This window comes from Morus notabilis, unplaced genomic scaffold (assembly GCF_000414095.1).
Source record: "Morus notabilis unplaced genomic scaffold, ASM41409v2 Scaffold595, whole genome shotgun sequence".
Lineage (NCBI taxonomy): Eukaryota > Viridiplantae > Streptophyta > Magnoliopsida > Rosales > Moraceae > Morus > Morus notabilis.
Window position 1 is genome coordinate 81,168 of NW_010359270.1, and position 22,500 is coordinate 103,667.

The 22,500-nt window shown below is 35.9% G+C and overlaps 3 protein-coding genes across 4 annotated transcripts; 2 read left to right on the forward strand and 1 right to left on the reverse strand.

Moving 5' to 3' along the window:
- The first annotated feature begins 4,598 nt into the window (after positions 1 to 4,598).
- On the forward strand, positions 4,599 to 9,213 carry LOC21388745 (probable WRKY transcription factor 2). The gene is made up of 6 exons (XM_010093939.2): positions 4,599 to 4,817; positions 5,671 to 6,160; positions 6,944 to 7,132; positions 7,305 to 8,161; positions 8,249 to 8,407; positions 8,564 to 9,213. Exons 2-6 carry the CDS (start codon positions 5,708 to 5,710, stop codon positions 9,135 to 9,137), a joined length of 2,232 nt encoding a protein of 743 aa, XP_010092241.1. The 5' UTR covers positions 4,599 to 4,817; positions 5,671 to 5,707; the 3' UTR covers positions 9,138 to 9,213.
- Positions 9,214 to 10,185: 972 nt separating this feature from the next.
- Positions 10,186 to 16,024, reverse strand: LOC21388746 (chloride channel protein CLC-f). 2 transcript variants are annotated; one of them, XM_010093940.2, is made up of 9 exons: positions 15,305 to 16,024; positions 14,043 to 14,445; positions 13,661 to 13,855; positions 13,032 to 13,486; positions 12,811 to 12,915; positions 11,889 to 12,119; positions 11,456 to 11,668; positions 11,056 to 11,288; positions 10,186 to 10,690 (listed from the first exon to the last, which is right to left on the reverse strand). In XM_010093940.2, the coding sequence occupies exons 1-9, from the start codon at positions 15,764 to 15,766 to the stop codon at positions 10,603 to 10,605; spliced, it is 2,385 nt and encodes a 794-aa protein (XP_010092242.1). In that variant the 5' UTR covers positions 15,767 to 16,024; the 3' UTR covers positions 10,186 to 10,602. The 2 variants fall into 2 exon arrangements, with proteins under 2 accessions (XP_010092242.1, XP_024018675.1); XM_024162907.1 differs by lacking the exon at positions 10,186 to 10,690 and having other exon boundaries at positions 11,062 to 11,304.
- A 2,164-nt stretch (positions 16,025 to 18,188) lies between these two features.
- Positions 18,189 to 22,010, forward strand: LOC21388747 (uncharacterized protein At4g26450). Its single transcript, XM_010093941.2, has 4 exons — positions 18,189 to 20,190; positions 20,747 to 20,936; positions 21,149 to 21,203; positions 21,639 to 22,010. The coding sequence occupies exons 1-4, from the start codon at positions 18,590 to 18,592 to the stop codon at positions 21,692 to 21,694; spliced, it is 1,902 nt and encodes a 633-aa protein (XP_010092243.2). The 5' UTR covers positions 18,189 to 18,589; the 3' UTR covers positions 21,695 to 22,010.
- Positions 22,011 to 22,500: the final 490 nt, after the last annotated feature.

The following is a 22,500-nucleotide window of genomic DNA, read 5'->3' on the forward strand; positions in this document are numbered from 1 at the left end:
AGTACATAAATAAGTCTCTTGCAGTGTTGATTCGGTACTTGGATTAGTAAGAGCACACTAATTCATGAATGTGTTTTATGAATCACTGTCCATTAGAGAATCAATGGTACTCATGGATAAAGATGTAAGTAGAGAGGTTAACGGATTTCACCTAGCTATAATTATGAAATATTTATGGAGAATTGATCTATATGCAATGGCTATATCAAATGGACACTTCACAGTTTAGAAGTAATTTATGTTTAAAATTACGAGAGTGCAATTCCAAGTTTATAATGGAGTAACTATTGAAATTAATAGAATTAATTAATTAATTAAAGTGTTTGATTAATTATTAATTTTATTGAAGCTCGAAATTATAGGTTCATAAGTCTCCGCGTCGTCCTTGTAATTTCACAAGACACAGAGGGCAAAATGAGAATTTTAGAATTACGGAGTTCTTAAATAAAACACTTAAGGATAATTAATTACAAATTAATTATAAATTAAATAATGTGATTATTTAAATTTAAATTTGAATTTTGGATCACTTATGGGAAGGTGTTCACATAGTGTAAACGCACAGCACCGTGTGAATCCTTTTGAGATTCAAATTGATTGCTTTCATACTTATCCAATTAACTTATTTAATAAGTTGTTCAATTTGAATTTCAATTGATTTAAGTATGACTTAATTTAGAATTTGAATTTGAGTCAAAAAATAGACTACGGTATAAATGAGGATTTTTCCTCCTCTCCTATTTGTAATTGACACCTACCACAGGGATAAAATCCCTTATGGTGGCCGGCCATATCAAGAAGATAAGGGAAGGGAGATTTTGTTCCAAATTCAAATGAGAGATAATTGATAAGCTTTATCTTCGAGATAAAGATTGGATTCCTTCTATGAGTTTGACTACAACTCTATAAATAATAGACTGTAGAAAATTGTGAGACACAATTTTTCTCTTTAAAAAAAAATTAATTGTGGCCGAATATTTTTAGAGTGGGAAGGAAAATTTTTCTCTAAAAATTTCATGTCGTGCATGTGTTGGTGTTTGTGGAAAATTCGAGTGTTTTATTGCTAATCTTGTTTTGTCTTAGGTGTGCTCACACACACGTCTTCGTGGATTCTAGGATTGACGATGAAGACTTTGGTTTTCTAAACTAGCTTTGGAGCAAGGAACGTTCGAGGTCAAAGAACTCAAGATATCATCATAATCGGCTGCTAGGTATAATTCCTAATCGAGTTCTTAATAAATACATTAATGTGATTAATTTATTCATGCATAAATTAATATAATCTATAGAGTATCTCAAAGGTTTTATGAAAATTTTTGTTATACGCGATCTGCTATTCACATGTTTCTGCATCCGAAATCGTTTCGAAAACCAACAAAAGTAAACACTTCAACCAATAGCAATCAAATGCCAAATTTCACATATGTTATACTTGGTGAAAAATTTGCCACAAAGTATAGCATATGTAAAATTTGGCACAACAAATACCATTGTATTTAAGAGTGCCTTTTACACTCAAATATTAAATTTGTAATTGACACATCAATTATAGCATTACATTGAAAATGCTCTTAAAAGATTAACTTGTTAAGTGAATAGGCCCAATATCTTAATAATAAATTGATGTTTATTCTTATCTTTAGACCATGTAGGATTGCAGTTTATCTTTACCCTTTGCATTAGCCATTAAATGAAAATTAATTGTTGCCAATTTCTCATACTTTTTTGTTCCTTCTTTCTTCTTCCTTCATGTCCTTTTTAATTAGTTTACAAGAAATAGTTAAATACATATCACTTTTCCTTCTCCATCTATTGCTTTCCAAGTGAATAATTGAAATCTCTTATATGGATGAGTTTTCAATAATTTTATTTTTATAGGGGGTTATCTATTAATTATAGAAATTTAATAATGTAGTGTAATAAAATTATAATTTCATAAGTTACCATTAATTTTTTGGTCAACTATATAATTTATTACAACTTCCGTATATTGATATCTTAAGCTTAAATAACAATACCCATTAATAAATAAATATTAAAATAAATATTGAAATCACACGCAATTGTATACCTAATTTTATGTTCGCATATTTAAATAAACAAATAAATAAACGGATATAGAACTATATACTGCGTAGATACTAATAATATTATAGTAAAATGAGGATATTTTGTAACTTCCGCTTGAGATGCTCTTCGCCAACAATGATTTTATGCTGAAATATGGGTTTTAACCAAACTGCGGTTCGTAGATGAACCATATCAAATTCCTCTGTAACATTATATATTACCTTTTTTTTATTTTTTTTATTTTTCCTTGGTTTACTTTTTATTTTGCTAGTTGGTAATTATCCTAACTGACAAATTAAAAAAACTACGTAATTAATTAAGAGATGGAAGAAGCTCATGAAAGTACAGGAAAAGAAGAAGCAAGTTTGTTGCAACTTCAAAACAACATCCTTCACATTCGAAGGGCAAATTATACAGGTGTTTGGTTGCTGATACATTTGATCTTTATGATCAGTTCTCTAGTTTCACACACTTAATTTACCTTTTAATTTATCTTGATATAGAATAAAATAATTAATCATAAATGGATGTGACGTCATAATTATTTGTTACAACTTATAATAACCTAGAATCCATCATCATCCAAATGGTCTCATGTTTGAACAACTAATCTCGTCAGTTTGGTAAAAGTGTAAAAAGGAATGGGTTTGGGGTCATTTCCTATTTTACTTTTTTTTTTTTGTTAAGGAGCACCAATGACCAAAGTGATAATCATGGAGAAGTTTTAGTTTGTTAAATAAAGGTTGGGTTAGTTTGTTTAAATATATCTTCTCATAATCATTCAGTTTAGTCCAAATTTCTTATATTTTTACTTCTCATACACTTTTGATAAAATCCAACAGTTTAGAACTATGCGTACTATTGACAATTTTTTTTTTTCTTTAATGACCCAGCGCTACAACATTGTAAAATTCTTTGTTAAGGTAAGAAAAAGGGTTAGAGGCCTTTTTTTTTTTCTTTTTTTCTTTCTTTTTTTTTGGCAAAGAAAGTAATGAAGGTTTTGTTTGTTTGTTAAAAAAGAAGGAGAATTTTTGTCGGGCATTATAGTGCAGTTTTTGACAATACCGATTCGATTTTTATTAAATTTTGTTAAATATTTTCGTTCATTTTGATTTCCATCCGAATTTACATACTGTTGATAATATGATACCTTTTTTTATTCTACCGCAAAATTTTCTCGTAATTAAGTCGAAAAACCGTAAAAGAAATGGATATAATTTTGTTTTCGAGTAGAAAAAGTAACGAAGAGTGTGTTTACAACTCATTTTAAAATGATTTTAGGTGCGTTTAGAATTAATTTTAAAATAATTTTGTTTTTAATAAATAATAAAAATGAGATTATTTTGAGAATCATTTTAAAACCAATTCTGAAATTGCGTTTGGTTTGTTTGTTTTAAAAATATTTTGAGTATAGTAAAAAAGTATAATAATTTATTATTTAATATATTATAATATTATTGATAAGTACTAAAAAATAAAAACAAAAAAATAAAAATAACTTTCAACTGTTTTCTAATTTATTCACAAAAATCATTCTCACTGTTTTCGTTTTCATTTTTATTTTTAAAATATTTGCTAAATAAACGTCGTTTTGTTTTCATTTGTATTTTTTACTTCTCGAAATACGTGAAAACTGTTTTAAAAAATGATTCTAAACATGCACTTTGTTTTTTGTATGAAAATGGAAATAAAAATGTTTTTAATCTCAGACATAAATTATTTTTAAAAATGCGTTTGGTAATTTTATCAAGAGATTATTTTCAGTATAAAAAAACTCATTAATGTCTCTTTCTGCTCAAGAGAGGAGAAAACGAAAATAAAAAATGAAAAACGACTAAAAGTCATTTTTCATTTCTCTTCTATTTTACACTAAACTAAAAAATTATTTTTATTTCTGTTTTTTAGTTTTAATTGTGTCAGACGACGTTTTAAAATCATTTTCATTTTTTTCTCGAAAAACATGAAAAATAAAAATAAGAATAATTTTAAACACGACAGAATATTTGTTTTATTTTGTTTGTTAAACAATAACTTCTTGGTTAAGCATCATTAGCAAAAACTAAACGTCTGATTTTTATTAAATTTTGTTAAATTATCATACTTTTTTTAATTTTGATGTGATTTTACGCATTGCGAATAATATAATACGTCATTTTTTTTTAGCTTAACGTAAAATTCTCCATTTAACTGAATGGAAAAACCATAAGAGACATGGGTTAGGTGTAATTTCCTATTTCCTATTTCCTTTTTTAAAAAACATTAATTTTTGTTTTTTTCTTTTTTGAAGGGTATTTTTGTTTTTTAGTTAGTTTGTTAAAGAAATGAACTTTTTTGTTTTTCTTCTTCAAAGATTCCATCCGTTTCTTTTCCGGTTCACCACAAATACAAATCCTCCCTCCCCACACCACAACACCAACACCAACACAAACACAAATAACACTCGCTTTTTCTTTTTGTTCAATTTCATAACATAAAACATCTTACTTTTTTGTTTTTACTTTTCTTTTTGTTATGTTCTGAAACAAAGTAAGTTTGAAACAAAAAGAACATAATCATCATCATCATTATGATCATAATCATAGTATGAAAGAAATTGGGTTGGAAGAGAAGAGAGCTTTGTGTTGTGTTTTAAAGTAATTTGTTGGAACTGAGAAGAAGAAGAGGAACAGAATTTGTTTGGTGAAACGTCTGCTTTCAAAGTTCAAAGCTTCAACATCATCAATCTTTGACTCTCACCTCTCTCTCTGGTAATCATTTTTAAGCATTGTTACTCTTTCTCTCTCTTCTTCTTCTCTCTCTCCTCTAATTTCCTTTTTACTCTTTCTCTCTCTCTCTTTTCCTTCTTTGAGCTGCGAACTTCTGGTAATTTACACGTTTTGATTTTGCAATTTTGTTTTGAGTTGATGAAGAACATAACTTGGGTTTGTTTGTTGTTCTTCTGATTTTTGCAAATTTGTTACCTTTCTCTCTCTTCCTCAAATTTCTTAGTTTTGTGGATCTATAATCGCCTCTGGAATCTAATCGCTTTTTCTAAATTTAAAACATTCTTCTCATTTTCCACGTTTAAATTGGAGTTTATAACCTGTATTAGGTAAATAATAAATATTCCAAATTTGTTCATGTGCTCACCTTGAATTCCATTTTTTCCCCAATGCCCACGTTTCTAGCTGATCTTATCTAATGATTTGGGTATTGAATGTCGTTTTTTCTTTTTCTTTTTCTTTTTTTTTTTCCTTCGAAGATTCTGTTTTTCTTTTCTCAAAGATTTAGAAAAATGTGTCCTTTTAATTTGTCCCCAGTAATAACTATAATTAATGAAAACCCCCATCATTATTCATATGATTGCCTTTGTTTCTGAGAGAAATGAACCCCATTCAAATGAATGTTAGCTAATTGAATAAGTAGAAGATATACAAAATCTCTGTCTCTATATTATAGATTCTTTCTTCCTTTCTTTTCACTTTGTCTATATTTGTATCTTGTGCAAAAACCCATATTTGTTTTCTGGAGTTTATGCATGTTTTAAATGCCATGATGAGAATTAAGCATTCTTTCAATAAGTTAATTTCTTCTTGGTGATGATTTATGTAAATCTTTTAGGAGGAGAGGAGCACCAAGGGCATTGGTTTAGACTTTGATGGCCGGTTTAGATGAAAATGTTGCAATAATTGGAGATTGGGTGCCTCCTAGTCCAAGCCCAAGAGCATTATTCTCTGCAGTTTTAGGTGGTGATGATATTTCATCATCTAAACCACTCTCTAACAAATCAGAGGACCTATTTCTAGGAGGACCTCCAAAACCCTTTGATGGAAAAGAGTTGGCCCAACAAATCCCGCCTTCTGGGAAGAACCAGTTGGCAGAAATGGTTGGAGCATTTTCTGAACATAAATCCAACTCCCGTGGAGGTGGAGGACTCGGCGAAAGGATTGCAGCCCGAGCTGGATTCAATGCTCCGAGGCTGAATACTGAAAGCATTCGATCGCCCGACCTTTCAGCGCCTGCTGACACTCGGTCTTCTATACTCGCATTATCACCTGGTCTCAGTCCAACTACACTCCTGGATTCTCCCGTGTTCCTTTCAAATTTGCTGGTATGCATCAAATCCTTCTGAAAATCTGTTGTCTTGTTTGGCTTCTGGGAATTCCAGAATCAATTTGTTAGTCTCATCCCAGATGAAAGATGGTCAGGACACAGTGGAATGACCATTATTTGACGTGACATAAGCAATTGTAATTTATCTTAGAGTCCATTTGGCTTGTGTGTTTGAAACGTGATGATTTGAACTTCTTGGGTTTGAAATGAAAAGTTTAAAAATTGTGGTTTGAACTTTTGGTTCAAACCATTGAAAACGAGGGAAAGAGGCTGAATCCTGAGTTGGGAGGGTTTTTTGGTTCAAAACATCAAATCTCAAAAATACTGGCCAAATGCTGGTCCATTTGAACCTTTTGGTTCAAACCATTTGAACCAATGAGCCAGATTCCTAGTCGCTTAAATATATTGCTCATTGGCTGTGTCTCTCTCTCATCCGGGTGAACTTGAGCGTATTTATTTTTCCTCCGCTCATGAAGCCATGGTTAAATTTAGTTCGGCTCAACTACTTTGGTGATACGAGTCTTCTTACTAACTAAAAGTTTAATAATAATGCATTTTAAATACTTAATGATCACCACCTTGTGTAGACAAGAATGTCGTAAACTTTTGATTGGTGGTCTAGACAGTACAAATAAATTTGGATCAACTGCCGTGATGCTTGTCTGTCTAATCTCTTTGATTTAGTGGAAATGGTGTTTGTTTATTTGGAGTTGAATTTAGATTCATTGAAGTGTATCTTACCATTTTCTGAATTGTGCTTTTGAACCTTTTGACGCGGCAGGCACAACCATCTCCAACAACTGGAAAATTTTCATTCGTCTCAAATGGCAATAGCACGACTTCAACATTGATGTTGGAGGCTCACGACAAACCTAACGATGACTTCTTCGAGGACGCAAACGCCTTATCTTTTGCTTTCAAGCCTGTTACAAATTCCAACTCTGCATTCTTTCTTGGTGCAGCAACCAAAGTAATTGAACCTGTTCCTTTGCTCTGCTTGTTTGCCCTTTTGAATTTTTAGTTTTAACTTTGATTTAAGAACAGATAGATGTTCTTAAATGCATAAATGAGGTTGGAGAAATGAGTAAGCAAAGTGCTTTGCTGCTTCTTTTTGATGAGCTATATTTCCCTTAAATGTGCAGATGACTTCAACCACCCTCCGTCAGCAATCTTTTCCTAGCGTTGAGGTGTCGGTGCAGTCAGATAGTTCTGCTCAAATTCTGGAACCAACCGGCATTGAAAATGAGAATAAAAACAAACTCCATCTCCAGGCAGACTTTTGCCTTTCATGTGTTGAAAAAGACAATGGCACTAATACCATCTCAGCCGATCAAAGGGCATTCGATGATGTTGGTGGCAGTGTGGAACATTCTCCGCCGCATGACGAGCAACTGGACGAAGAAGGAAATTCGAAAGGAAGTGGAGATGGCACAGCCGAAGGTGGTGGGGGCACAGTATCTGAAGATGGATATAATTGGAGGAAATATGGACAAAAACAAGTAAAGGGTAGTGAGTATCCACGAAGTTATTATAAGTGCACGCATCTGAATTGTCAGGTTAAGAAAAAAGTTGAAAGATCTCATGAGGGCCACATAACAGAGATTATCTACAAGGGGTCCCATAACCATCCCAAACCTACAAATCGAAGATCTTCTGTTGGGTCATCTCACCCGCTGATTGATATTCAAATAGACATTCCCGAGCAAGTTGGGTTGCAAAGTAGTGGTGATGGCGACCCAGTTTGGGCAAGTGCACAAAAAGGTAGTGTTGATTGGAGGCATGACAACCTTGAGGTGACCTCATCGGCCTCGGTGGGTCCCGAGTTCTGCAACCAATCCACCTCTTTGCAAGCTCAAAATGGTGCTCAGCTCGAATCAGGTGATGCAGTGGACGCCTCATCTACTTTCTCTAATGATGAAGATGAAGATGATAGGGGGACACATGGCAGCGTATCATTGGGTCATGATGGTGAAGAAGATGAATCCGAGTCGAAAAGAAGGTTACTTCTTACCTATTTTTGGGAATGATATCTTGTATTTAATATTGACATCACCATAAAATGGTGCTTATGGTTTTACTATTTCAGGAAAATTGAGGCGCATGTAACAGAAATGAGTGGAGCCACCAGAGCTATTCGAGAGCCCCGGGTTGTGGTCCAGACGACCAGTGAAGTAGATATCCTTGATGACGGATATCGTTGGCGCAAGTATGGGCAGAAAGTAGTGAAAGGAAATCCAAATCCAAGGTGTTCACCTTTTATAATCGCTTTGGTAGTCTTGATTTTATTTTGTTATCCTGTTTCTTTTTTCTTTACTTAGGCGTGGATACAATTAAACAGAATTTGAATAGAATTTGAACACGGAGTACTAACAGATATAGAAAATTGTGTAATGGGCTACAGGAGCTACTACAAGTGTACTAATGCTGGCTGCACAGTGAGGAAGCATGTGGAGAGAGCGTCACATGACCTGAAGTCGGTGATCACCACGTACGAGGGGAAGCACAATCACGATGTTCCCGCTGCTCGAAATAGCAGTCATATAAACTCTGGACCATCCAACAACGCAACTGGTCAAGCTTCCGCTGCGGGCATAAATGTTCACCGGCCTGAGCCATTGCAAGGTCACAACGGCATGGCAAGATTCGAAAGGCCTGCAGCAGGGGCACTCGGTTCATTTGGCCTATCAGCAGCTTCAAGGCAGCATTTGGTGCCTCCCCATGGCTTCTCTTTCGGAATGAACCAACCGGGGCTGGCCAATCTGGCAATGGCTGGCATTGGCCCCGTCCAAGCCAAGTTTCCTGTCCTGCCCATTCATCCTTACATGGCGCAACAACGCCAGGGGAACGAGATAGGTTTCATGTTGCCCAAAGGAGAACCCAAGGCGGAGCCTATTTCCGATCCCAACATCAATCTGTCTAATAGCTCAATGTATCAGCAAATTATGAGTAGGCTTCCCCTTGGACCTCAGATGTAAAACTTCTTCATCTTCACAGGGAAAAGTAGAAGTTCTTCACTGTAATATTAAAAGTATAATATCTATATAATGATATGGGCAATTTTTATTATTCCTTATCAGTATAATATCTAGATATCTGTTTAATTTAATCGTTCTTCTTTTGCTTCAGCAATCTTCTTGGTCAAGTAATAAAGTAGGTAATTAGGTAGCTTTCTTTAAAAAATAATTGGAACAGAAAAATGATCTTTGTGAAACTGTGCCAAAAAAGTGTTGATTGTTTGTTTCACTTTCACGCGATAGAGTTGTAGCGCCCTTTGAGTAAAATGGAGTCTTGATTGGACATTACTTGGCCACAAACATGCATTTAACCTGTGACAAATTAAATGGTCCTAAGAATATTGTAAAATGGACTTTTGTTACAATTCCAGTAGATTCAATATTTTCAAAAAAAAACAAAAAAAACAAAAAAAAGTTTCCGGTGGGTTTCCTAGCCATTGGATAACAGTGGCAAATGTAATATGTGGATATAGAAATCTACCGTCGAAACGCTATCGGATAAATGATGGCAGTTGTAGCCTGTAAATACAAAATCTACGGTTGAATTTGTAAGCAGCCAATTTGATCAACGATCATCGCATAACGAATTACCGGTCGCTTGAGCCTCTAGAACTGCCGATGATCCAACGGTGTGCCACTATTCGTTGCTTGAGCTCCAGGAACTGCTAGTGATCCAATGGTAGTCCAGCAGTTCATGTGGTGACGATATAATATATCCCAAGAAATTGTCAAACGGCAATACACGCTGGTTTTGTTTTAATTCCAATAAGTTCCCTAGGAATCCAGGGTAACGTTACAGCAACCTGCTTCACTTAAATTATAAAAACACCAGAACTCAGAAGCAATGAAAAAAGGCCTCTCATTACCCCTTTACATAATAAGCAAATTTTAGGAAACCATAATCCCATGAAGGCGTTCATATCCCATATTTCGTTTTCAGGATATTATTAATATAATCACGCAATGAAGAAGCAGAGTCCATGCCATCACATGCATTTATATAGTTCAATTTTGGCTTCAACTTTTGATTTTTTATTATTGTTTTTACTATCTCAATAATGTTATGCTCTTTAATGCGATTTCGGATAGTAAGTTACATCACATGAATGGTATAATCCATTTACAAGGTGAAAATTGCCAACTTACACTGAATCAATAGCCTACACTTTATTTTCCTTTTCCTTTTGCTTGGAACACTCGGAATATCAAGTACAAACAAATCCCACCTTAAAATTTTGAACCCTCAGATGAAAAGCCCCCGAGATCTTTGCGTCACCCGACTCTATCAAGCAGAAAACCAAGCGCCGGTTCTAAATTATAATGCTCGTTCTCTTGCTTTAACCGGTTGAACAGAGTTGTGCAGCTTTTAACTTTTCTTTGCAGGTGCCATTCCCAGCCCGAGATTTCACGAGTATAAGTAGGTGCCTCACTGAATTAATATTAGGCCATTGATCTCGTCATGATTGTTTTCTGTTCTATACTGATGCCCCGATTTCCGGCGATTTATCTCCTCCCTGCGCACACAAGACAACATTTATTAACAGTCAGAAGCAAAAACCTGTATGATAAACTTGCATGTTATATTGGAGTACTAACTAATTTAGTTCAATGGACTAATCTAACTTCGTGACTCTAAGGCTAACTAACATGCATAATGCATTAAAAAATATTACGTCAAATTTTCTATATATCTTGACCATATTGTCTCCTTTGTCTCACAAAGGTCAAAATAAATTACTCAAACTTCAAGCACCAACCTGCTCAAACATAAAAACTACTAGTAGAAGAGGAAAAAACTGATTTTTGAAACGAGCAATGATAATATGAAGAAAAACGAGGTATCATGAAACAGAATAAGAGGCCAAGAACAACTGAGAACCTGAGACAGTTTAAGATTGAATCATAGTGAAGAATAGCAACTATCCTCCGCTTCCTCTCTCTTAAAGGTTCTCTGCCACGCTTAACCACCGGCAACTGTTTGATACCCTTGGCCTCCATTAGCTCCTTGGCAATTGCTAAATCTGTATCTGGATAACAGGTTAGTAGACCGCGTTCCTGCCCTTGATAGATAATCCCTCGGGTGCAAACAGAAGAAGCAAGACATGTAGTTTCCTGTAAAACATAATATCTAATATATGGAGATTAAGGAAAATAAAATGCAAAGATCCTAAGCCAATAGAAATGAAAAAACAAAAACAAAATCTTGGTTGAAATCAAAATTTGGTGGCTTATCATTATTCAGAAAGAAGGGATGTAAATTTGTGTTCATCACCACTTACATCCGGATATCTTGAGTCAGATTTGGAAACATCGACAGACTTCTTGGATAGATACCGCCTAACATCACCGTATGTCAAAATTCCTTCGAGAAAGTCTTCGTCGTTGACCACCATCACACAGTTCTGCTGGCTATCATGCATGTATTTCATGGCCTCTTTCAAAGTCATAGCAAGAGAAACCTTCACATAGTTCTTTGACATGGCCTGAGAAACCTGACAGCAAAGAGGAGTGCATGATTGAGGGTGTGCAACAAATGGACAGGAGAAAAAAAAAAAACGGAAAATAATAATATAGCCAAAGAAGTCTGCTTTAGATAATAAATAAAAATTGAAATACAAGGAGGAACAATGGCCAATCCAATAACTGGAAGATCCGATTTTTCTCTCCTTTCATTTTATGCCTCAATAGTGAAGAAGGGAAGAGATGTGAAACCTTTAGATCTTCCAGAAGAATATCTTCCTTAACAGTTTCAAAATAAGCACTGTTCTCCATCACAGAGAGCTCTCTATCATCTCCATTATTAACACGTCTCCAACCTACATCTTTATCTTCGACAGGCACAATAGAAGAGCAGCCTCTTGCCAAATTTCGCGAATCAGATGTTTCGGCCTCCTTGCTTTGGTTTGCAACTGAAGGAACCCAGATTGCCAATCCAACAGCCCCCTACATGCAAAATACACTACAATTAAAACCCCTGAGAAAAAGAACAATGGGAACAGAAAGAGTGACAATTTGTATGCTGCGGACGACATCTAGTGGCATCCAAGGAAGAAATCTACTTAAGTAACATAAAAGATAAATTGGGAAAAATAGTCAAATGTAATGTCTAAGATGACTGATAATTTTATTTTAACAGGGGAACTATATTTTCTAACTAGAGTTATCATCATCTCTAACAGTTAGAAAGAAAAGTTCTAACAATTTTTCAATCTTTATGGTGTTCATAAGAATAATGTATTCAACATATCAGAAAAGGAGGAGAACATGCCAGTCATATTGTTTGACCACATCGGATACAAAGCAATATGGAATACTTTTTTTTATAAGATAAGCAAAACTTGTTGGAAGAAATGGTTTCTGAGTTGGGTTGCATAAGAATATAGTTGCATTTACAAAAGAGAACAAGGTTTATGCAATACAAGCTAAGCTACCTTCCACTATCTTCTTTGAAAGAGGGGGGAAAATGTCAGTGATCGTTATTCTTTGTCTAACAGTACAATTGACTAAAAGATAGACGCACGGAGGGAGAGAGAAGATGAAAAATCTGAGTTTTCATCCTCTGAAACGACTTGAATGGAAAGATGAGGTGGTGGAGGAATCACAAAAGAGATATGTTTGCAAGACCAAAGATTACCATAAGAGGAAGCAGTATTCTGTAATCTTTTGTCAGCTCAAACAGAAGCAAAACTGATGTCAAAGGCACCGAACAAACTGAAGCTAAAGTTGCAGCCATTCCAACCTGAAGAATTTAGAGAGTACTTTAATTGGATACGTGCCTCAATATACATTTTGATAACTGCAATGGCAGTAAATTTGTAAAAGTCAAAAGAAGCTTGTTGTAAAGGGCCATGGTACCAGTGCATATGCCTGTGGCTCCGCAACAGCAGCATTTCCAGGAATTGCGTAATTGATAATTTCAGCAGCTGAACCCCCAAATACAGCACCAACAGCAGCACCAATCATCAAACTTGGGGCATAAAGGCCACCTACAAGCCCAGAGCCCTTGCACAAAGCTGTGGCCACAACTTTGGCAGCTGATAGTTGAGTTAACAGCCAGATTCCAGGAGCTGAAGCAAGCCTCCCAGTGTGGAGTATTTCTTCGACATTTGTGAAACCCCAGTATAGTATTCCGGGATACTTGAGAGCAATTATTCCAGCTCCTAAACCCCCCAAAGCAGGGCACACTACGGGAGGAAGGCCAAACTTTTCCTTCATGAATTCAAATAACTTAGTGAACCAAGCAACCAAACGAGTAAAGGCTACACTAACGACACCACATAGCATGCCCAATATCAGGTACAAAGGTAGTTCTGCAAAGCCAGATCAAACATGTTCACATATTCACATAGCTTCGATAAATAGTTGCAGTAAGTTTTGATCCATAGAACGTTTAGTGTAAATTAAATTACTTGTAATTGTATGTTGTACGTAAAAGAGATAAATATCCTGGATATGAGAGAGAGACGGGGAGAGAAGTTCAATACCAGCAGCAGATTTCAGATCATATGCAGGCACTGTGAAGGCTGACTGTGTCCCCATGGAAACATTCGATACAGTGGATGATATAACAGAGGCCAATATAATCATTGCAGTAGTAAATGGAGGGGAGTTTTCTGCACGGAGAGGCCTTAGCACAGTTTCAATGGCAAAGAAGCAACCAGCAACTGCTGCATTAAAACCTGAAGGGGAAAAAAACGACGATTACTAAGACGCAATCTTACTGAACTGAACATTTATGAAGTATTCTGGAAACTCCCTCTACTATACCCCGTTATTTACGAAGAAAATGAAAAAGTTCAGCAGTATTATGTATGTTTGTAAAAAGGTATTGATTGGAAAAGGGAAAGCCAGAAAAATTCCAGGTACCTGAAGAAATGCCTGCTGCTGCGCCTGCTGCAACAAGGGCAATCTTCCTTTCTCTGTTGTTTTCCATCATTAGTGAAAATCCGTTTGCACATGATTTTCCAATATCTACACTAGGGCCTTCTGGACCCAAAGAACAACCAGTACCTAAAGTAACAGCAGCCTGGATTGCCTTTATTGTGGGAAAGACTCCAGAAAGCAAATCAAATCCTTGTCCATGAGAAGAACTAGACTGCTTTATCTGGTTCAATATTTCAACTAAACCATGCATCATTCCAACAATAACTCCTCCCGTGACCGGAATTAGAAGAATCCTATGCCAAGTGTCAGCCAGTCTCTGCAAACGAAGCCAAGCCGCCCCCTCGTTTGGAGTACCAGCCCAGGCCCATTCATGTATAACGTGTACCTAGAAGAACACTATGGTGTCACTAACTAAAAAGATCTAACAAAATACTGAAGTAAAACGTAAACCGAAATAAATAGCAATACACCATTACTGTTCCATATGAATGAAATGAACAAGAAAACAGTGTCCCACGACAAAGGATAAATTATCCAAAATTAAAACGAGGAACACAATATAAGAAGCATGTTAACAAGCAAGTGCCATGACAAAGAACGCAAATTTACATCGCTGTAGCTTAAAAAGAATCCTTGAAACTAAGCTTTGAGCTGATTAACAAATTTAAATTAAGTACAGAATGAAAAAAATAACAACTTTTTGATAATAAATTGAGAGTGTTGATCACAGCATCCAAGTTCGTATCTTTTTCTTCTAACAGAATAAATAGAAACGAAAAATGCCCCAGCAACTAAAAGTTTATAGGATTTTGTACTCTATACCAGTGGATATTAAAGAAAATAACATATCGCAATCAATTTCCATGAACATGAGACGAAAAATCCATGAAAGACGGCGGCTTTCGAAACTTGCAACCTTAAGAAGAAGAGCAAAGAATGAGATATAAAGGCTAACAACCTTCATAAGAAGAGAAACAGATACTATATATAAGAAAGGTAAGTTTTGACCACAACATTGTTGTAGAATTTAGCAGTAAAGTTCATCAAAACTGTAGCTTTCCGCATCAAACAAATTCCAATTCTATCGAATCAACAAAAAAAAAAAAAAATCAGAATCAAAATGTTGAATAAATGAGAAATTGTATTCAACAATTGAGATTCTTCTTCTCATAATCAAACAGACAAACCAAAGAATGTAATAGAGAAAGATTAAAAGAAAATGGAGAAAGAGGAAAAGAGCATACTCCGTTGTTGAAAGCGGCGACAAGGAGACCGGTGGCGAGGCCAAGAAGGCAGCCAATGAGCAGAAGCGCCCATTCGGGAGGGGCGCTGTCGCCAAGAACATCGACGGCGTCGCCATTAGAATTAGAATTAGAAGGAGAAGAAACATAATGAAGCTCTTCAATGGCGGCGGAAGAACGCTCTCGATCTCGATCCCGATCCCGCTCGCGATCGCGGTGGAGGCGCTTGAAACTGAGGCGGCGAGGGGAGAAAGGCGGATCGAAGTGCCTGGTGAAGAGATCCTTGAGAGCGGAGGAAGTGGAAGTGGAATTGGAATTGGACCTTGATCTCGCCATTAATGGATCCTCCTGAGCTTCCAAGTCGCCGTCGTTGTCGGCTTCTTTCGCCGCCGTGGGAGGATTTTCATGATTGGAAGATCTGAGGAGATGAGTGGATTCTGCCGCGTAATCTTCACCTGACGACATTTCCCAATCTCTTTCCTCTTTCTTTCTTCTTCTTCTTCGTTCTGCAAAATCTGTCTCTCTTGTCTTAATTGAAGAAAAGAAGAAGGAAAAAAAATATTCCAAAAATTGAGGACAACAATTTTTCTCAGAATAGGAAATTCTTTTGGTTTTTCTTTTTTTTGTCCTCACTGAATTGTTCCTCACTTTTCCCTTCTTCTGTAATGTCTCCACTATACTTGATGTCCCTCGAGTTTTGCCCCAGGAGAGAAGTGATCGACTAATTCATCTAAATTTGCTGACTTTTTTCTTTTCCTCTTGGTGATTAAAACGACGATCTTTTTAATTAATTTAATTTACGATAATAATTGTTTGTTGTTTTTTTTTTCTTTTGCTAATCTAACAATGCATAACAGATTTAAGCCCCTTCAATTATTTTCTTTTTACTTTTTTATCTTTACTTTTTTAAATTTTTTTAACATTTTAATTTTTTGTGTATTTTTTTTTAAATATGTTGTTTCTTTACCCACATAAGAGTAATTTTTTCGCATGTGTTTTTATTTTATTTTTAATTAGTTAAAATAATTTTTTTAATGTGTTCTTATTTAATTATTTTTTTGATTAATTGTTATTTTTATACATATTTTTTAAATAAATTCAAAAATTTTAAAATTATTGCACAAATAAAATTTTCATTATTTAATAAATAATATAATTTTTAGATATTTCTAACACCACAATACGCACGGTGCGTACGTTATAAAATTAGTTAAACAAAAGGCCTCTAAAATCCCCCAACTTTTCACAAATGCCAAATATTAATTTACACTTTTCACTAATATACATTATTACTACATTAGTAAATATTGCGTAAATTTTTTCCTTTTCTGGAGCTTGGAAATAATACATAAACTTTCCCTCAATTCCCAGAAAAAAAAAAAAACAAAAACAAAAACAAAAATCCCAGAACCTATATCAACAAGAAAATAATTTGTTTTTTATCCTAATAAAGAAAAAGATTATTTTCAAAACAGTTCAAAATACTCCATAATCTATGCAAAACAAATCAAATTATTCCTCCATCCACTTCCGTGTAGAAATTTAACGGATTTGGTGACGCTGCACATGGTTAAAGATTAATTATGAATAAATATTAAATATTAAAATAAAAAAGAAGTTAAAAAAAAAAAACTAATTATTTGGCTCCCAGAATTGTCGTCCTCTCATTTCTCAGACAGCATCCCCACCCCTCCTAATGACCAAGTCCACCACCCACCCACCCTCGTAAAAAAGTAAAAATAAAAATAAAAAAACTGACATGGCAAGTTTGGGTAAGTTTGACGTAAATGAATAAAGATTTTTGGGCATTATTATGAATTTCAACTAGTTCTGTTTGAGTAATTAAAGATTTTTTGTGTCACTCCAATGGAGGATTTCTCTTTGCCTCGTGATTCCTGTTTTTTGGGTTTCGACAGTTCAACTCAGTGAGTCTGAGTCCAAATTTCACACACACTCTCTCTCTCTCTCTCTCTCTCTCTCTCCAAAAATCTTCAAATCTCATTTTTCAGATGAATTTCTTTTGCGTGCTTCAGAAGATCCCCTCGATCTTGACGTTGATCGACTTATTCGCATGTGGATGAGGGCGTCGGGGCTTGGGTTGCACGGCCATGGGGATGGTAGGTGTTGGTCGCAGAAGAGTGGGGACGATGGGGTGGTGGCCGCCATGGTTGCTGTTACAGTTCTGGTTTTTTTTTTTTTTTTTTTTTTTTTTTAAATTCGGGTTTTTCTCTATCTTAACTGATTTTCTTATTTTAGAGGTGTTTGAATAAGATTTGAATTGGATGTGTTCGAGCTTTTCATATGATTTAGGGCTGCTATTTTAGTCTGCAGTCTGCACTTTAAGAGGTGAAGGGGAAGAAGAAGACTGTGTTTTTTATTATTAGTTAATTTATTTTTTAATATTTTATCATTTTATAAATTTAATCAGAATTTAATACTTATAAAAAAAGACGAAACTATCGCCTTCTTCGAAATTGTGCAACTGTAGCGACTGATCCGAGGTTCGTTTAGTTAACCTCTAATGACGTGTCATATGAGATTAATTAAGGGTTCATTTAATTCTTTATTTTGAGTTAAAATATAATTTTATATAAAATTTTTTTATTATAATAAAAAAATTAAATGTAATTTTTTTTAAAATGTTTTATTATAATAAATTTTAAATTTTAAATTTAAATTAATAAAATTAATAGAATCTAAAATTATAAATGAAAATAGACAGAGAATAATTTGACTCATCTTTTTATATATCAAGTGATATTAAATTTTAAAATAAAATACATAATTCAAGAGTAATTATGAAAATAATCTTAAAAAAGATAATATTAGTATTTACGACAAAAAAATGGATTTTAACTAAAAAGAAAAAAGAAACAGCTTTTTAGTTGGGAGGAAGGAACTGTTTGGTGAAATAAAATGAAAGGTGGTGGGATTTTTCTTTCTTTTTTTATTATTATTTATTATATTTCTTTGAGAAGCTCCTCTCCTCTTTCAGACATCAAATATCTTCTTCTTCAGTTCTTCTTCTTCTTCTTCTAAAAATCAAAGCAAAAACAAAATTTACTTCCTTTTCTTTTATTATTATTGTTAAAAATTAAAAATAAAGATAGTCTTTTATGCCCTCCGCCGCAGTCAAAACTAACCAAAAATATATTTTTTTTTTTCTTTTGTCATCTTCATCAATCGATCTGTCTGTAATATCTCTTGTTTCCACTTTACAATTCCATGGAATTTGATCCCAACTAGCTTAAACCCTTACTTCTCTACAAAAAAACCCAAAAAAGAGAAATGCATAACCGCCATCGGAGTCCGGGAAATGGCTACAGGTCATCGGCTTCTTCCTGCTTCGGCGTCGCTCCTCCTCCCCCGCCACCACCGCCGCCTCAGCCGCGCCGCGCCAGCTCCTTTCAGCCGCCGCGCAAAGCCGACGTCTTCGCCGAAGCCGGCCGTCTCGCCGCGGAGTACCTCGTCTCCCAGGGCCTCTTACCCCCAACCGTCCTTTCCTCCTCCTCCTCCGTCGCCGCCGCCGCCGCTTACAAGAGATCATTCCTCCGCCCACCGCCACCGCCGCCGGATTCCGCCGATAGTCTAGCTGGGGCGGCGGAGGGACGGGCCTCCGCGCTCTCCCGGTTAGGGAATCCGGCGGTTAGGAGGAGATTCAACGTTGATGAGTTCAGGAGTAAGGGCTCCGCAAGGAGAAGACCTTTCCGAGGTTATGGCTCCTCCGATTGGGGACGCGATTATTCCAGAACTCCCTCTTTTCACGACAGATTCCCCAGAGATTCGCCTGATTTTGATATCGATAGCGACGGCGATGTCGCTGGCGATGGCAATTCTATTTCGGAGCCGACTCCTCGTCCGGCGGAGAACTTGCCTTCCAAAAACGAAGAAGAACCGGCAATGGTAGCAGCACCACCAGCACCAACACCTGATTCTGATGATGATAGTGATGGTGAAGATTTGAACTTTAAGCAAACTGAGGGCGATAATCCGACAGTTGAAGACTCTGCTGAAAAGCAGAATTTTGATAAAGCATCATCTTCAAAGATGATGGTGGTTGATAAGAATGATGATCATGATGATGATCATCATTATGATCATGATGATTCCTCCAACAATACTGCTCCTGATCTTCGAACAATTTGCAAGTTTGCGAAGGTCCCGTCCACAGTGCGCTATTCCAAGACGTGGAAGACCGCCCCGAAGGTCGATCCGATTCCAATTCCGGCTTCCGAAGAGGATAAAGAAGTCTTGGCGTCTGAGAATTCTTCAGGAATGCTTACTGTTAAATCAGCTGCTGATAATGTTGGACGAGTTGGCGATGTTTATGATCTCGAGCGCGAAAATTGCGCGAGCTCATCAAGACGGGAAAGAGGGGAGAAGCGAGATTTAGAAGAGGGTGAGGGCGATGATAATGGGCAGGAAGAGAGAGCCAAAAGAGCTAGAGATTGGCCTCCTTCTTCTGCTGCCTCTGTGGCTATGGAGGAAGGTGATTGCTTTAACAACATATCTAATTTGAGTGAAAAACAAGTTGGTTCACGGGAGGACTCAATGGTGGACAATTCCCAATTCTCCAAACATGGAGATGAAGAACATAGTGTCGAGTTTTCGCAGGAGAAGCAGCTCTTCCCAAGCTCGTTCAAGATCTGTGACCTTAATCTCATGGAGGTTTCTGATGCGCATGAGAGTCGTGATGCCAATCCGATTATGATCTACCCGCCGATGAAAAGAGAGGCCTCGCCGATAGACGTCGACTTGTCGATTAGTAACTCCACTAATCCAGCTGGGGAGACCAGTAGAAGACCAATTGATGCCAAGGAGATTGAAGTTATAGACTTGGAAAATGATTGTGCACAAGAGGAGAAGGACATGGTCATTGAAGATAGAAAGTGAGTTTCTCTTATCAGCAATATGATTTTGATGTTGTAGTTTAATCTTCCAATAACATTGTTACTAAGTTTTAACTATGCTTGACAAATGTAGTTTTAGGTATCATGAAGGGAAAAGGAAAAGGGAGAGTGTTTTTCCTTTCCTACCTATTTATGTATATATGTATAAAGCCAGAGATAGAGCCCAGATAATGTCGGATATGAGGAATAGAAAGTCAATCTTCAGGTCACCCCTCGTACTGGGAAGAACCATAAAATTACCTGGTAATATATGCCCAAGCTATTAGGATTCCTATTCCTAAAGTTAGTAAACACAAGAATAGGAATTGGGTTGTTCCAATTTTACTTCCAAAAGTTAGTAAACACTAGAGAGAATTGGGTTGGTCCAATTTCGCTCCCCCTATAGTAAATTAAAACCAGAAAGGGAATCAATGATCCAGTTTCTTTTATTTCTTTCTTCCTTTCCAATGACATGCAATTACAATTTATTCGACATACCTTTGTTTCCTTGCCATGCCTTTTCTTGCTGTTAAAAATATGTTGTTCAAATGTACAGGACAGAGACAGTGTACACTGATCTGGAGGGCTTCCCTAACCATGCACAGAACACCGGTGATATACCTGATGTCCAAGATGGTTATGGGCTTATGATCTCGGAGTTGCTCGGAAACGATTTCCCAAATTGTTCTTCTGTACCTGAGAACATCAATCCCTTGCATAACGATATCGGTCTTCATAATGGAGAGGTACCACAACTGACTAATTTAAGCATCTGCATGTTTGATGGTGATGCAGTCTAGTTTTGGTGCATATTAAGGCTGTCCTAATTACGTAGATGACTCTGTTTACACATGCTTGTTGCATAATTGTCTCTTTTCTAAGTTGATCTTATGTTGTTTGACTGGAGCATTAAAGCTTAATTATGCACTAATGTTTCCATTTCACTTAATGGTTTCAGGGGGCTCTTGCCGATGACGATTCGATATACATGTCTCTGGGAGAAATACCATTAAGTATGCCATCTCTTTAATCTAGTAGTATTTGTTTATTTGTATAAAATTCTCGAGTTTCTGTAGATGATCATTGATCTGGCTGCATGTGCTTTTTGTTATCACATGTTTTGTTCCACAAAATACGACACATCTAATTTTCTTGAGATCCTAGATTGTGAAGATAAAATAGGTTGATCGATTAGTTTACCTTTTTCTTAAATGAGAAGTTTTTCATAAGCTGCTTAGCGACAACAAGTAATAATAAAGATAAAAGGCTGGCATTAGTTTTCTATCTCCAATTTTCTGCCATGCATTTGCCAAAATTTAGGAACATTGCTGCAAGAAGAACCGGTTTGTAGTTTTTAACTGTCACTATTTTATGATACTTCTCCTTGTTTTCTTTAATCCTTTTCCAGCCATTTTGTTTATCCTAACTGCTTTGTAAACTATGTGTAGCCTTCTTGAGGCCCTGGGAGCAGCCACCAGCACAGGAGTATGAAAAGCCCTTTTGACTCAGATGATAATATAAATGTCTCGGATGTATAATTTGGTATGCTTATTATTTACATCATTGGCGATTCTGTTGCAAACGTTTCTATTCCAATAGCAAAAAATTGCTTTTCTTGTCAATTCCACATTCTGCTTATAGAGGCTGCAAGAAAATGTCTCCTTTGGGCAGAGGTTTAGAGATATTGAATATTACTTTCATCTTTTTCTTTTCTCCCTTCGGAGATTCCACTGTTGCGCCTCATTGTTCGATGGAAAATTGATAATCGCATGTATTAGGATGTATTAATAAGAAATCCGTGTCTCGACTGTTTTTCCTCACCAGCCCTGACTTTCCAAATAATGTTAACAAACTTAGCTCAGGTACCTGAGGGGTAATATTTTTTAGTTTTGTAGGAAATGCACTTTGCGTTCAGTAATCTGTATTGAGTTTACAGTTGAGTAAGCTTATGTTTTTTTTTTATTTTTTTATTTTTATTTTTTATTATACAATGCGGGATCGAACTTGCAACAAGCAAATCGCGAAGGGTGATCTATGTTTGCATATGAACTTCCTAACTTCCTTGTCCTTGAAAGAAATGCCATAGAGCATTTATGTTTATAGTTTCAATGAGATTTTGCATGTGTTTATTGTGCTGCTATGTGTGTTTGTACAACTATTTGATGATCTCACAAGTAAGCTTGTCTTTGAAGCTCCTTTTTCATTTTTATATTTGTTTATGTGGGAAAAGTGCTTTGATCCACAAGGAAATTGGGTTTAGGATTTTATTTGGCAATGAAATATGTTTTCATTTCATAGAGCAGTTTGAAT